We start from the raw sequence: 16,557 nt of genomic DNA on the forward strand, positions 1-16,557 counted from the left end.
CCAGCTACTTAGAAGCCTGAACCAGGAAGGAGCAAGCATGAGTTCCAGGCAAGTATAGGCAACAAAGCATATTATCCAGTCTCAAAAAAATTGTATCTTTCAAACCCAAAATACACAAATCCTCTTTAAAATGGCAATGTATTCCAGCAGACAGTATTTACCATCTCCTACAATAAGCAACACTGATGTCCTAGAATGAATAGTGAAGGAAACAACCAAAAGACCTGGAAATAGGGAATGGGTGAAGTAGGCTTTCATCAACCCTTTTTTTGAAGATCACTTCAAAAATTACAACGTTGCTCCCCCCAAAAATCTAGCTTTTGGTAACATCCAAAGAACCACCATTTGGGAAGTTAAAAACACAAAGCTGGAAGGCAAAAAATAGTCTTAAAAGTGTAAACAAAAAGGAATGAGGAAAAACATCCAAGAGAATCAAAGCCTAAGAATTGAAGTGGGACACTGCAATCTCCCCAGAAATTGGCCCAAGACCTAGACAAACAATTCTTCAGAAAAATTATCATAAACAAAAACACACTAAAATGGCAAAAGTTAAGGTGTATGCTTAAGTCAAAAAGAAAAATAGCCAATAAGGCAGCATTGAGTTTGATACCCATGTTGTTGCATGCTACATACGGCATTGCTATGCAGTGTTTGCTTAGAGCTAAGCAATCACAATAATGTCCACGTGGCTTGGATCACCATACAACTGGCTTAAAGCAGAACAGTGAGTGTTGAGAATGTGCCCCTGACATCCTCATGTTATCACATGTGACAAATTAACTTTTCTTCCATTCATCAAAATGTAGAATTTTGGACAAAGTGGAAAGTCACCTAAGTCATTTTGTTCAGACCCAGACTATAAAAGTCTGTTCTGGGTTGTTGCCACATAAGAGATTTCCTCTGGGAGGCAAGGGTAGGTAGGTAGAGTCTGATGAACTGTTTGGAAACATGATTAATAGTTTTGATTGTTAACTAACAGGATCTAGATGGGAATGATCACTAAATTCTCATGATGAAAAATTGGTTTACTATGGGGAAAACTATTTGGCAGAGTAGGCAGGGACTTTCCCATCAGATTTTAGGATAGCATTGGACAGCTTTAATTATGAATATTTACTTCTTTGACAAAGTATAAAAAGGCTAAATAATAGAAAGAAACAGTGCTACTTTATTAAAATACTGAGTTTTATTTCACATGTATATTTTTGTCTCCCCACCATTTCCATGTCTGACCACCACTACTACTATGTCCTATCATAACATTCCATACATACTTAGAAACCAAGCAAAGGGTGGAGTTCCATCTTTAAAAACTAAACAGGCATTTTGGACAACACATTCTTGGCAATAGAACCTTGACAACATTTATCAAACACGGTAGGGAAAGTTCTCACTTTGCATTATAAAAAGGACAGCCAGATATCAACTGTTACAGAAATGAAATAAGACGGAAATTTTTAACAAACTGTTTAAACTATTTTCTTAAAGAGACTTCCTCCACTGCCAGAGATCTTGAATAGCCTGGAAAAAAAAAAAAACTGTGGTTAAAGAACCATAATACTTCACAGACATCAATAAATTAAACTATGTCTCTCTGCACAATTCAAAATCTATTTTTTATTCTACCACAAAAAAGGTTCACACTCCAGGTAATTGAGAGCTTAACTCCAAGTCAAATACTTTAATTATACCAATCAAACATCACTGGCCCAGAGATCAGTTAGAATAGCCAGTTAGCAAAGTTACATTTCTGTTGCTTATCTAAAATAAATTAGATGTATCTAAACTAATTCTCTTTAGATTTCCCTGATGATCTGAATTTCCTTAATAAGCTCTCTGCTTATAAAATTCCTCAGTTCTAGGACATGCTCTACTTATATATTAATAGTTCCTACAGTGTTGACATTCAAAATCTTGCCCAGTGAAAATGCAACTGGTATCAGACTTGTTTTTTAACTGATTTGAAGCACCGCATGCCATCTATGACAACACTTAAATTCAAGAACCAAAATGTTTGTTTTGTTTTGTTTTTAAGAGAAAGAGAATTTTTTTAATATTTTTTAGTTTTCGGTGGACACAACATTTTTATTTTATCTTTATGTGGTGCTGAGGATGGAACCCAGCGCCCCATGCATGCCAGGCATGCGTGCTACATTTGACTTGTGGATTAGGGATGCTCAGATGATTCTAACCAATAATATAAAAGCACCCCCTCCTCCAAATCAGAATTTGCAATACTTCTGATCCCAAGCATTTCAAATAAGAGATGCTCAACCAGTAACAGTAAATCAAGCTATAATATTTATCATTTACTAGTACTCAAACAACTTCCTGGCACTCACTCAAAAACATGCTTTGAAGTTTTATTCAGAAAATACTTCTGGGTAGCAGTGAACTACCAGCAAAAAGTGCCACTTCAGTTGTCTTGACATCTTCACTTGGATTTTTTCCCCCAATTACTGGTGCCCTATCACTGAGCTACATTCCCAGCCCTTTTTATTTTTAAGATATGGTCTTAGGCTGGGGATGTGGCTCAAGCAGTAGCGTGCTCGCCTGGCATGCATGCGGCCCGGGTTCCATCCTCAGCACCACATACAAATAAAGATGTTGTGTCCACCGTCAACTAAAAAAAATAAACATTAAAATTTAAAAAAAAAAAGATATGGTCTTGCTAAATTGCCTAGGCTGGCCTCAAACTCACAATCCTCCTGTCTCCTCAAGAATAGCTGGGATTGGGGCTGGGGATGTGGCTCAAGTGGTAGTGCGCTCGCTTGCATGCGTGTGGCCTGGGTTCGATCCTCAGCACCACATACAAAGATGTTGTGTCTGCCAAAAACTGAAAAATATTGAAATTCTCTTAAAAAAAAAAATAGCTGGGATTACAAGCATATACCACCACTCCCAAGGTGGATTTTTCTTAATAAAAAAATCTCATTTTGTTTACCAATCATAAAAAAAAGCCTTTGGTACATAGAACTTTGTATCAAACTTTCCTCCATGCTGAATACATAAGAGAAGTCCTGATAAATATCACTCAACAGGATCTATTCTCTTCATAGGGAAAACCTAGCAACCCTAGGTGACTACTTTTACATTTTCCTTTCAGTTAACTGAAAATAATGAAAGGGCTGAGGCCTTGGATTCCTCCACAGCACAGCAAAAATACAATAACTTTCTTGTAGTAATAAAGTACTTTCATGGGCTGGGGATTTAGCTCAGTTGGTAGCGTGCTTGCCTTGCATGCACAAGGCCTCTGGGTTCAATCCCCAGCACCACATACACACAAAAACTGGCAAATCTTACAGTATGTTAATTGTACCACAATAAAATTGGCACAAAAATTGTTTTAAAAATCTCTTTAAAAAATAAAGTACTTTCATGGCTAAGAAAGTAAACTGGTTTTTCTTGATACTCCATTTGCCTGCACGGGTCAATGTGGTCATTTGCTTTCTTGGGAGTTGGTATCCTTCATAGATGCTAAACATGAGAAGACCATTTTGCTAAAGTCAACTAAAGGGTGAAATTTAGAAGTTTATTACTCTGTATTCACTTTAGTTCAGTGTTAATAGAAAAAAAGTTCTCAAGTCTCTGCCAACGAAATTCTTATGTGTTTCCATGTATTTAAGTATTGTCTGTGGTTAGGAAACTTTTATAAGTAGCCAATACTTAAAGAGATTAAAAGGATAATCATAATAAACCAATGAAAAAAATTAGATTTGGTTATATCCCCAGAAAATTCAGTTACCTCCTGGTCAGTCATCCGGAAGCAATTCTTCACATAATTGACGAACTTGGCTTCCACTTTGGGAAGAGAACCACCCTATTGAGAAAAAAGCATTGAGAATAAGAATAGAAATATATTCTTTAGAGGTCTTTAGGAAATTCCTCTAAGATCTGTGCTTTTTCATGTTATCAGTCATTTCTTGTCCCTTCAACATTTTCATTTTTAAAATATTGTTATTTTTAGGCCCAGAAAAACATTAGAGGCTTCAGGTTTGCTGTAGGTTCAAGTTCAGAACAGTCACTCTAGGTATGGAGACACAAGCCACATTGTATGCAAATACGGCAACTGGGCTGCCTGTCCATATTATAACAAAGCAGTTATATTACTCTCTTCACCCTGAAACCAAATACAAAGTAAATTTATGCCCCCTCCCTTGAGAACATTGTCCCAAGTGGCCAAAGCCGTATAAAAAACAGTTTACGTTTGTACACCAACATTGTACACCAATATTCAAGGGTTATATAAAGCTGAATGGGGATGAAATTCTAACTATAACCTCTGGCACTTCTTTCCAATTATGAACATGAGCAAAAAACTATCAGCATCAGCAATGTCTAATACTTTGTCATCAAAATTCATAAGACATTATTATTGAATACCCTGAAAATTTCATAATTATCATTTACTACATCATACATTTTTTTTCCTATTTTAAGTTAACTGGTTTTCCTTATCCTAGCTAGGTATTTTAATGCACTTTAGTAAGATTGAGAAGCTTCCAAATGCCAAAGGGACTATGCCAGAATCAGCTACAAATATTAATATATTTAACTGCCTCTTATCACCTAGATAAATAAAACCTCCCTGTAATAAGTTCCCTTTCAAAATTATTGTCACATACATCCTTATTTGATTCATTCAAATATTTATTGAGCAGCTAAGGAGATACAAAGGTGATTAAAACATGGTCCAAGAGATGATGAGGCATATGCACAAGAGAGAGCAATATATAAGGTTCAACTGAATTCACAGCAGTCAAAAGTGCTTTAGGAAATCAAGAGATTGCTTCCAGCCTGCAAGTGGGTGTGGGTGGCAAATCAGGAAAGGGGATTGAGATTAAAATAGAAGACTTCAGCCTGGATTGTTGATGATACTCAGTATGGACTATATTTGTCTCTCCTTTTCCTTTCTCCCCATCTTTGGGCTTAATTTACCAGTAGTGCCCAGGGCTGTTCAATGTGCCTGCAATTAAACCAAGGAGATAGGACCACATTAAAATGGAGGGGAGGGGCATCATTTTAGCACTGTATGCAAGGGATAAAAATAAAAGTCAGTGATACCAGGAAGGCTAAGAGGTTACAGTGTGACTAAAGCAAAACAATACATTCTGGTGCTACAATGCTAATTTCCAATCCACTCATCACTGCATAAGGAAATCTTCTGAAGCCAGGTATAGCCTACAGAGCACAGGAGAAACATGGGGAAAGAGGTGGCAATTCCTCCTCACCACCCGCATGTATGCTCAAAAACTGGAGTCTAGATATATCATTCTTAGAATTAAAAGATTGTCTCAAATGTTTTTCCTTGACATTTAAACCAATTATTCCCTACATCAAAAATCCTGAGCTCACTACAGTGTCAGTCCCAAGTAGTAAGACAAAAAAATTAACCCTCTTCTCATGTTTGTTATTTAGAACAAAAGGGAGACTACATGTAAGCCCATTAGATACTCAAATTTTGGACATTACCCACGTGTACTGGCTGGGAATGTCTTGGTATGAAGGGAAAAAAGAAATGACTCAATTTATTAGAAAAACGTTCGAGTCAAGTATGAATTATCAAACTATTAGCACCAAGCAGGCAAAATTAAAGTCTCTACTTTTGCAGCTATCTACAACTGTATTTAAGATTCCTATGCCCTCTGCTGGCTGTTCAGCATAATAAAACAGAAGTATACAAACAATATTCTGATTTCATTTTAACTGGTTAAAATCAAAAATGCAGCTCACAAAAAAATGGGCCTGTTGGCTTTTTAAAGTGGAAAATTCAAGCCAGTTGCAGTGGTGCACACCTGTAATTCCAGTGACTCAGGAGGCTGAGGCAGGATTCCAAGTTGGAAGCTATCCTCAGCAATAGACCCCATCTCCAACTATAACATGAAGAGCTAGGGTTGTAGCTCAGTATAGAGTGCTTGCCTAGCATGGTGTGAGGCACGGGGGTTCAATCCTCAGCGTCATATAAAAAAAGAAAAAATTTAAAAACCTGAAAAAAGGGCTGGGGATGTGGCTCAGTGCCTCATGAGTCAATCACAATACAGAAAAAACCCTCAAAGCACAGAAGGCGTGGGTATATTAAAATGATAAAAAGGAACAGTTTGTCCAAACCCTCAGACTTTTTTGGGGGGTAGGGGAGGGGACTAAGGAGTAAACCCAGGTAAAGTTACCACTGAGCTACATCCCTAGCAAGCCCTTTTCCGAAAGGATCTCAGTAAGTTGCTGAGACTGGCCTTCAACTTGAGGATCGTCATGCCTCACAGGTATGTGCCACCACTCCCAGCCATAAGCCATTATGATTTGAGATGCCAAACTTACTAAGATCATTTTACTCACTTTTTCTATACTTGCTTGCATTTTTGCTTTAATGTCTTCTACAGAACTAGGTCCTTTTGGTGTTTTAGGAGTTTTTTCCTGTTTTTTGAAGGATTCTTGACCCTGTAGAAAAAGTTCAATTTCAAATGATCATAAAACTGCAGCATTTAACTAAAACCCACTTTCTGGATTTCCTTATTCTTATAATCCTTATAAAGGCAAGTATACAATAGAACTGCTGTTTTAGTACATGCCATACACTTATTTTACTGAAGTCATTCCTTTAAGCAAGAAATACCTTATGATGGTATTAAACAGGAACATTTAAATAATAAAAAGACGATTACCAAGAATGAAGCAAGGTAGTTCATATACCCTGACTCCTAGAGCCCACCAAGTGACTCCATAGGTAGGGCACAATTACTAGGGTTCTTTAAAACTCCGTATTAGATTCTAACATGCATTCAGGGTTGAGTGTCTCTGCTCTGGGCAAATAAATACAACCTTACATATAAATGAATTATAGGAAATAGTTTACATCATAAATCTTTCCAATGGCCTTCTCCCCCACTGGAAAACCAGCAGCCTTCTATCTTAGAGTATATCTAAATATATCTTAGAGGTATCCAGAAAAATGAGCACATTTTAGTTATCACTGTTCTCAAAACACCTACCAAATTCCTAACAGACCAGATTGTCCACAGAACAATTTTCCCAACCACTTCATTGAAGCCTACTTTTATGTGTATGTTGTCACTTACTTTTGATCTTGGTGTTGTTGGTTTTGAGTCTTTTCCATTCTGGTTCGATTTTTGTGCATTTTTGGCTGGAGTATCTCGTATAGACTGCAATTGGAAATTAATCTTAATCAGTGTCACCCTCTCTGCACAGTAGACAGGCCAATACAAATAAAATATCCCTCATCATGCTTTTAAAAAAAAGGCAGCCTTTTAACAAAAGGTTGCAAAGGGTTAATGAACTGTTGGCCACAAAACCATCCATTTCTCACTGTTAAATTTTAGAGTCAGTTGTATTGCACATATTTTTAACGTCAGCAACTTGGGAGGCTAAGACATGAGAATAGCAAGCTTGAAGCCAACCTGGGAAACCTAAGGAGACCCTGTCTCAATATCAAGGGCTATAGATGCAGCTCTGGTAATGCACAGGCCTGGGGTTCAATCCCAAGTACTGGGGGTGGGGGAGTTCAGCAAAGCTATGACTGAGAACAAATTTCAAGTATGAGATCACTTCAAGCCAGTTTTCATTAGCTACAAACCAAGTGAATAGCACTTTTAAAAAAACCCATCATTTTTGTATGAGATCTGATAACCTTCTATCATTGTATCTACTCACTTTCTTCACTGGAGCTTTTTCTTCAGTTTCCTCATCATCAAAATCATCATCATCATCACTACAAACAAAATAAGCCAAGATATGAAGAACTTTCAAAATCTTTGGGAGAAGTGATGTAAGAACTAAAAAAAGCAAGATCTAAGATCTGAGAAAACAGTTCACTCCAGCTTTGTTCCTAATAGTCAAGAGGTGGAAGTATCCATAGCGGCTGAATAGGTAGGTAAGAAAATATGTCTATACACGCAATGGAATGTTATCAGTCTTTAAAAAATCCTGTCACATGCTACAGCATGAACAACCATTGAGGATGTTAAGTAAACAAGCTGGTCAACAAAGGGTAATCACTGTTATTTCATTTATAACAAAAAGTATAACTATGGTTCCCAAGGGATGGGAATTGCTGGCTTATTTAATAGGTTTTGCAGTAAGAATATTTGAATAACAGCAGACTTTAGTATCAACCAAATGGCAACAGATTCCAATTATACAGACTTAATATGTATTAAGTTCTAAGAACTCCGGTTGGCTTATTTTGTAAAAATTTATCCCAAAATTCATAGAAACTATAATAACTAAAGTACCAAAAAAATCTCCCAAGATACCAAGCTCAAGGACTCACATTTGGTGATTTCAAACAATAGTTTAGACTTGAGTATATAAGAGCTAAAACTATAAAACTCAGAACAGATACACTTTCATTACAGTGGCTTTGGCCATGGTATCATAGATTTGACAGTCACAAATGAAAATCGACTGTTGTGCATTGCCTACCATCAATAAATAAAGTCAACCCTCAGAATGGGACAAATGTTTTGAATGGCAAAGACATTTATTTCATCAAATATATACAAATGGTCAATAAATAAATGACCATCAAGAAAAAGCAAACCAAACCCATAACACAATGACTACATGCAAAAATAATGGCAAGTGTTAGAATATGGACAAATTAGAAGCCCCATAAACTTGAAAACAGTTTGGCAATTTCAAGGTAATCCTAGAATTTACAGGACCTAGTTCAAAAAATGTGTCCACTGATATTCACAACAGCAAAAAGTGAAACAACCTAAATATGCATTCTGATGAATGTCTAAAAAAAAACCAATGGATAAAGCCTACCCACACAATGTATTACTCAGACAGAAAGTTACAACCAACACATGCTCCACAGATCAATTTGAAAATTGGGCACTGCCTAAAATGGCAATAAATAAACATGTTCTCAGTTGTTTTCAACCCTGTCCAAACTAAGTCTGATATGTCACTAGGCAATCTTACCGGACCTTTGTACAAGAATGCTGTCATTAAATGTTTTGCAGCACATGACTTGTTAACTATAGTTATCTATAATATGTAGGGGACTGGTTCCAGGACCACCTCAGATACCAAAATCCAGGGATTTGAAGTCCATTCTATAATGACATGGCATTTTCATGTCACCTGTGAACATCCTCCAATATAATTTTTTGGAAGGACTGCCTGGAATCAACTCCAATGCTTTAAACATTCCAATTATTTATAATACCTAGTATAATATGGGCAAGGGTAGTTAGAGTATATCCTTACCAAGTGTATTGGATTTAATCTCCAGCACAAAATTATACTGTATGTAATGCTTCAGGAAGGACAAAGAAAAAAAAAAAAGTCTATGTACAGGGGCTGGGGTTGTGGCTCAGTGGCAAAGCATGTGCCTGGCACATGCGAGCGGTTGGGTTCGGTCCTCAGCACCACATAAAAATAACTAAACAAAATAAAGATATTGTATCCGTCTATAACCAAAAAATACTTTTTTTAAAAAAAGTCTTTGTACATGTTCCATAAAGAAGCAATTTTTTTCTAAATAATTTTGATCCAAACTCAGATGCAGAGTTTGCCAACTGCACATGCAAATAAATTTAAAGAGGATGTTTAGGAGAAACTTTTCTGCTTACATATATCAAGGGCTCATACTATACCCTTTCCATCCTCAAACCAGGACCACAGATTTCCATTTTAGTTTTAAGAATTCTGGGACTATGGCTGAGTACCGTGGTACACACCTATAGTACCAGCCAGTCAGAAGGCTGAGGCGGGAGGTTCAAAAGTTTAAAGCAAGCCTCAGCAGCTCAGCAAGCCCTGTCTCTAGGTAAAATATAATAAAGGGCATAGAATGTGGGTCAGTGGTTAAGTGTGCCTGGGTCCAATTCAAAATAATTTTTTAATTAAAAAAAACAAAAACACACCACTGGAACTACAGTTTAGATTTCCAAAGTTAACTGACTACCTTTGGTCATCATCTTCACATTCTCATTGCCATGTCAGGCGGTTACCATCACTTGCGGAACAAGTTTTAGTAGAAACTTGTTCCCAGAATATCTATTAACTGTCTGATATGCACACTTTCCTTATTAGCTTGAATTAGTCCTTGTCATCTACACACTAGTTCGCCATCATGCCCAATATTAGATTCAGAAGAGCACAAAAGTGAATTATTAATCATGGTTACATTATTCATTATATGCATTCTAAAAGAGAAAGTTGCACAAGTCCCAACAGAATCAGGATTCCAACAGGTCCTACTCTAAATCTAAAGCCTTCCTGAAAGGGACTGTCTAAAAAGTTTTAGTAAAAATGCCATTGGATACTCAGAAATCTATACAAAGGTAACTTGATACACCACACTAAATCTCTCTTGGGGTGTATTTTAGATCTAATGGCAAATATTCCTAAAATAGCAGCAATCAAACATACAGCTCATTTCTGGGTACAATATGCAGGTATTCTGAAGCAATTTTTTCATTCTCTCCCTTCATTGACATGTTCTGAGAGTTAATTCCCCATCCTCAGTACAATCAGTTTGGCTATAAGGTTACTAAAAGCCTAACTTCCAGACTTGATCATTAGTACATATTCTCTCGAAGCCTTTGATTCATTCCATCTGCATTTAATGTTTTCAATGAATACATATGAACCAATCTAGGAACTTAGGGAAAAGCTGAGACAAGTATAAGCTAAAAGTCACTGATATTCTCAAGTAAGACCAGTGAAGACTTAATTCCATAGTGTGCATGTAACTGTTTATAACCACAGCAAATAAGCAGAATCTTGTTTCTAGCCATATTTTAAATTCCCAAGAAAATTTTAATGTCACTTTTAGAATCTTATTCTGTACATTAGGAAAAAAAGAACTACAGGCCAAAGTCCTTTATGGGTTTAGATGTCTTATTAAATGAACTTAACCAGAGCTATTCCATCAGATCCTGCTCATTCACCCAAATCACATTGTTTTTCAGCAAATACACCAGCCTTAATATGGGGTCCAATGAATTTTCATCAGGAGAAAGCTGCCTCCCGTCAAATGAGAAATGCTACAATCACTAGCCTTCTAAAGAGTTAGTGCACAGCTGTATTTTACTGGGAAATAATATCAGTATTAACTCAAACTCAGTCAAGCACTTCCCCCTCTTGATTTAATGATAAATTATTAACTAAAAAATGACTGGTTAAGTTTAATAATCCCTTCCCATGAACAAAACCATGTTGAGTTTCCATGCGTGTACTACTTACTCTTCGTCATCATCATCATCATCTTCATCATCATCGACATCTTCATCAGCGGCAAGTTTTACTTTTTTCTTAAAGAAAAATACATACTCATGAGCAAAAGCTGGTTATCACCACACCCAAAGCTCTAATACAATTATAGTACAACCATGTCCCTACCTGGGGAACCTTGCTACCACCTCCAGGGGCAGATCGCTTTCCAGATACACTTAAGAGTTTCACATCCTCCTCCTCTTCATCTTCTGACTCAGCATCTTCCTCCACAGCTAAAACAAATTTAGACACTATAAAACTCCAACAAGAACTCAGCAAAAATCAGATACATATGCTGTAGCATCAAAAAAAAAAAAAAAGCAGATTCTATCCTAAGAAGGGATCAAATATTTTAAAATTACTAACTTCCCATTTAAACCTGTAATATAGACAGTAGTATCAGAAAAATCCAAATTGGGAAGAAACCAAGTACCTGAAAAGTAGCACGATACAGTTTATAAAAATAACTTACCTACTAAGTGCTGGCCACTAATATGCACAGGCCCTGAACCGCACTTCAACCTTAAGACCACAGGTGGTGTGATTTCAAAGCCCCCAAGGGAAACCTAAAAGGGAACAAAATTTTATCATTAAACATTGTGAAGAAAATATTGAATACCTAGCATTATGGGCAAGTCCATAACCAAATCATACCAATAAATCTGTTTTTCTACCTGAAAGAGAAGCAGCCGAAATCACATTCGACAGCTGAATGTTCACACAGTAAGGAAAGATGTAGCTGTCTACTTAAACAACAAATAAAATACTCCTTTAATCCTCAAGCACTCTTACCGTTGGCTGTACTGACATTTTCAATGTTGCCAGTGTTACTTTAATTGGACTGCCTTCATAATTCATTGCCTCTGCTTCAACAATGTGCAATTCATCCTTTGCACCAGCCCCTAAACTGACCTGATTAAAAAGAAAAAAAACAGTGCTTTATGGTCAAGTCCTATCTATTTTATAACCCCCATCTATTATGCATTTTTTAATGGTATAACCTTTTCATCATCACCATCAATGGGAAACAAATCTGCAGTGTTGTCTCCTAGTGGCAACTTAAAGAAATGTGTAAAACTGCATATACAATAAAGATAAAACATTTATTGGGCAATTACTACAAAGGTGAGAAATAGACCAGTCTATGGGAGACTGGAAAGATTACCGCTGCCCAGTAATCTTATATCTAACCTTATAAAGCAACTGATGAACCCAAGTAGTACTTTGACTGGACTTCACCTGAAACCCAATGAAAATGCCAAGTGCTTTATCGAAGTTGTAGGGATGACATCTACATAACACCATTTTACAAACAGACAAGAAAGCAAAAGTCTTATACCACATTAATAGAAAGCCAAAAAAGGGATATTTTGAAAGTTTAAGTACCGTTCTTAATGATAACTGGTGCTCATTTTCATCATTATCCACCTTAAAGTGATAATCTTTGTCAGCTTTTAGCTCACAACCTGTGAAGGGGGGGAAAAAAGCAAATAAAACAAGGATAAAAATAACACCAAATGTTTACTATCAAAAGGTGCTGGTTAACCTGTGAACTAGGTTTTCACTACTCCAGCTACCCTGGAGGGCAGCAAAAGATTCTTCCTGGATTTTCATGAACTCTATCTACAAACACCAACTAACACCCATAAAGACTTCATAAACTCCACTTTCTTGTTACAGAATTACATTCTCAACTACAAGGAGACAGATCCTATTGCCACTGGTTCAACAATTTAGTACATCTGTATCTAAACCTCAGATCTTAAAAATCAACCTAATGAATACTGATGATTTTCCACTGTTTTAAAAAGTGGAATTATCTACTCATTTACAAATGAGAGTGGTTGCACAACACCAATATTAACAGTTTAAAAATTAAAAACAAAAAACCTACAACTAGGAAAAAAAGCCAAGTTTGTTATAGTAATTAATGTTCCAGTCTTTGAATCAACATGATGTGATAGAAACATTATAAATTAAGACATTGTTTCTGGTGATAGACCCAAAAGACGTTTCCAGTTTCCAACAGAAAAAGTTGCCAAAAATCACTGATATAATCTGAGGGATTTTTCACTATCCAAAATGGCTAGGAATAAAGCCTTCTCATATAGTAAGTGAATGGAAATCCCACTCCATGAATGGAAAAATTACTAAATATTGTCAGAATGAAAGTTTAATAAAGCCCCGGTTAAATCTCAGGTCTTTAATTGAACTCAACTAGTTTACGTCTACTGCCCTTTCTCCCCTAAAACTAAACCTCATTTCTATTATTTGGAGTCAAGTGTCTTGGTTCAGAATTTTTGTCATACTTTCCAAAAACTGTTAAATCATTTCTACCATCTTCAGTATCGTCGCCTCAATATGGGGATGACTGCATGGACCGCAGTGACACTAACCGTGTCTAAAAATGCCAACTACCATCATATTGTAAGCACTAAACAAAGACCTCCAAAATCCTGTTACTACCAACCATTGCACCCCATTTCCCATCCAATAACCTCCTGTAAGCCACTGGACCCCAGGCTCTGGGGTGACAAAACACCCGTGAGCCCCGGATGTTAAGCCCACACCTCCTCCCTCCCCCCAACCACGTGGCAACCACGTGCTCCCAGCCGTAGAGGCCTGCTCACGCCCCGCCGCGCCGCGCCTCCCTGCCCCGGGTAACTGGCCAAAGCATCTCGAGTAATTCTGGACGCCACAGCTCGGGACCGAGACTAGAGCAACGACAAATTCTACTAATGCCCTCCCTCCACGAAAGCGCCCCAGGCCTCGCTGGGAACAGTACACAATCGCCAGGGCCACCCACCGGGAGTTCAGTAGCAAAAATTGCCACCGTGCAACCACAGGCCTACAAACTCAGCCCTGGAAAAGAAAGCCATGCCCAGGGCCTGTATTCCTACCCAGGCAAAGCCAACATCCAGCCCTCCAGTCCCGCATCGCCTCAAGCCCTAGGCCTGGGACCGCTCCTTCCCCCCGCCCCTCCACGCCGTCGGTTCCCCCAGCTCTCACAGCCTCCCATCGCCCGGCCACCTGGGCCCCGGCAGCGCCTCCCGACTTCTAGGCCTCCAGCAAGCTTAGCTCCCCCCACCAGCTCAGGCCTCAGTTAATTCCCGGCCCCCCAAGAGCCAGGAGGCCCTGTACGGCCTCGCTTCAACAATCCCGAAAGAAGAGTTACCGAAAAGGTAGTTCTGGGGCCTCAGGGGGCTCATGTCCATATCCATCGAATCTTCCATGGGGTGGTACCACGCACTTAGGTGGGAGAGAAGGCGGACGGAAATCGGGTGGCTGCTCTAAAGAGACGCGCAGGACGGAATCACGCCAGGGAAAGGACGCGGGCTCCCCACGCATATATATGGTCTCCGAAGATCTCGCGAGAGCCTTCCAAGTCCCGCCCCGTGCGCGTGCTCGAGAGTTCCCCCTCCCTGTACGGTCGCGCTCCTGCGCAAGCGCTCTTCAACTCTGCTCTTTTTTACCTCGCCCCCCACCTCTTCCAGGTACTTCGCGGGCTCCCACTGAGCACGCGCACTCGTACCGTGCGCAGACCCTCCGCCGCCGTCTCTCTTGCGCACGCGCAGTGGCCCCTCATAAGCGCGCGCTCCTACCTCCAACCCTTCCACGTCCTCTCCAGCTCTGCGCGCCGGCCTTGCTCCGAGAGCCTGCGCAGCCCACCCTGCAAGATGGCGACGTTACTTCCTCGCTGCTCCATCCTCTGGGACCCTCCCAGGCCTCCTGGGGTCACGGGCACCTCGGGACTTTTAATTTGCCCGAAGGCCTGGTCTCAGTTAATGGTTTCTCTAAATTTAAAGTTTCAGGTGCCGGAGGCGGAGTAGATTGAGGCTTATTCTTTGTTGAGGAGAAAAGATGTAGTAGTTACTGGCCAGACTTGCTCAACGGTGCTTTTATAGCTCTGTCCTTCCCAGGGCCCCAGTTCTCATCTCCAGGTCATTGGGAGGTCAAAGGGGACCTGAGTTAGTCTCCTCCGAAGAGCAAGCGACATCCGCAAAGATCAGGGTGTGCAGCCTCCAGGAAGGCGCAGTCTTGATTGCTCCCGTGAAAGGAAGCAGGACTGTAGGGAACGTAGGAGGCCGAGTCCAGTCTTTGGGGTGCCCCCAGGGATCAGTGTTTTAGACTGCAGCTTGACACGACCCCCGTTTATACCTCCACATACCAAACAAATTTAAGAATTACTGTGAGGAATAAACTGATACCAACGCCTCTACTCCCTCTTCCCACTCTGAATAATAAGCTATAATGCACATGAACCAATACTAACAATTAAAATCCTAAATTTGCAGAAACCAGAGAGCATCAACATGTGAGTGGGTCCAAGCACTTCCTCACCTTTTCCTAGCCCCCAAGTAAAGAAGAGTCTTTACCCAGATTCTTGGATCCTTTAAGATGCAAAATATAAACAATTGCTAAAGAAATAAGTAACAGGAAAATTGGGAAAGGGGAGAAGATGATGAACAGGATCTGTACCTTCAGAAAGGGCAAATATGATGCCTACAGAGAAGTGCAGGAGGAGGCTCTAATGTCCTGTGAACTCATGCAAGTGAAAGTTGGAACTACTTTGTAATTGCTCCCTGGATTCTGGACTCTGATTATTTGAACAAAACTCTATACACAGCCTGAACCATATGGGAGCCATCGCTAATGTTTTTTAAATAAGCATATTTGTTGTTTTGATGTTTCAGGCACCTAGTCTGGGTATGAGCTCAAAGAATCCAGATGTTAAAAAAAAAAAGTGCACTTTTTCATATTTGCAGATACAGTGAATGCCTACTGTCTTTAAAAATATATAGGCCTAGGGGCTGGGATGTGGCTCAAGCTGTATTGCGCTCGCCTGGCGTGCGTGCGGCCCGGGTTCGATCCTCAGCACCACATACAAACAAACATGTTGTGTCCGCCGAAAACTAATAAATAAGTATTAAAAAAATTAAAAATATATATATATAGGCCTATACAACTCGAAAAGGTAAAAATACACCTCTTTCCATCTCTCTGTTTCTAATCCCTAGGGGTAATCACTATTCATAGTTGGATGAATCTCCTTCCAAACATCCCTACCTTACTGGTAATATAACCAGGAGTAATTCTTCCTCTGAACTAAATCCCCAATACTTTTGATTTTTTTTTTTTTTTTTTGGATTGAACCCAGGGGGTACTCAGCCACTGAGCCACATCCCCAGCCCTTTTTTGTATTTTATTTAGAGGCAGGGTCTCACTGAGTTGCTTAGCACCTCACCATTCCTGAGGCTAGCTTTGAACTTGAGATCCCCCAGCCTCAACCTCCAGAGTCGCTAGGATTACAGAGTC

At 39.2% G+C, this 16,557-nt stretch overlaps 1 protein-coding gene across 2 annotated transcripts; it reads right to left on the minus strand.

Moving 5' to 3' along the window:
* Positions 1 to 1,145: 1,145 nt before the first annotated feature.
* On the minus strand, positions 1,146 to 14,589 carry Npm1 (nucleophosmin 1). Of its 2 annotated transcripts, XR_011707545.1 has the most exons (11): positions 14,417 to 14,589; positions 12,628 to 12,707; positions 12,034 to 12,153; positions 11,714 to 11,807; positions 11,368 to 11,474; positions 11,212 to 11,279; positions 7,666 to 7,723; positions 7,074 to 7,157; positions 6,334 to 6,435; positions 3,746 to 4,966; positions 1,146 to 2,623 (listed from the first exon to the last, which is right to left on the minus strand). XR_011707545.1 is itself a non-coding variant. In XM_071611996.1 (10 exons), exons 1-10 carry the CDS (start codon positions 14,472 to 14,474, stop codon positions 4,958 to 4,960), a joined length of 780 nt encoding a protein of 259 aa, XP_071468097.1. In that variant the 5' UTR covers positions 14,475 to 14,589; the 3' UTR covers positions 1,146 to 4,957. The 2 variants fall into 2 exon arrangements, 1 of the variants encoding a protein (XP_071468097.1); XM_071611996.1 differs by having other exon boundaries at positions 1,146 to 4,966.
* Positions 14,590 to 16,557: the final 1,968 nt, after the last annotated feature.

This window comes from Marmota flaviventris, chromosome 5 (assembly GCF_047511675.1).
Source record: "Marmota flaviventris isolate mMarFla1 chromosome 5, mMarFla1.hap1, whole genome shotgun sequence".
Classification (NCBI taxonomy): Eukaryota; Metazoa; Chordata; class Mammalia; order Rodentia; family Sciuridae; genus Marmota; species Marmota flaviventris.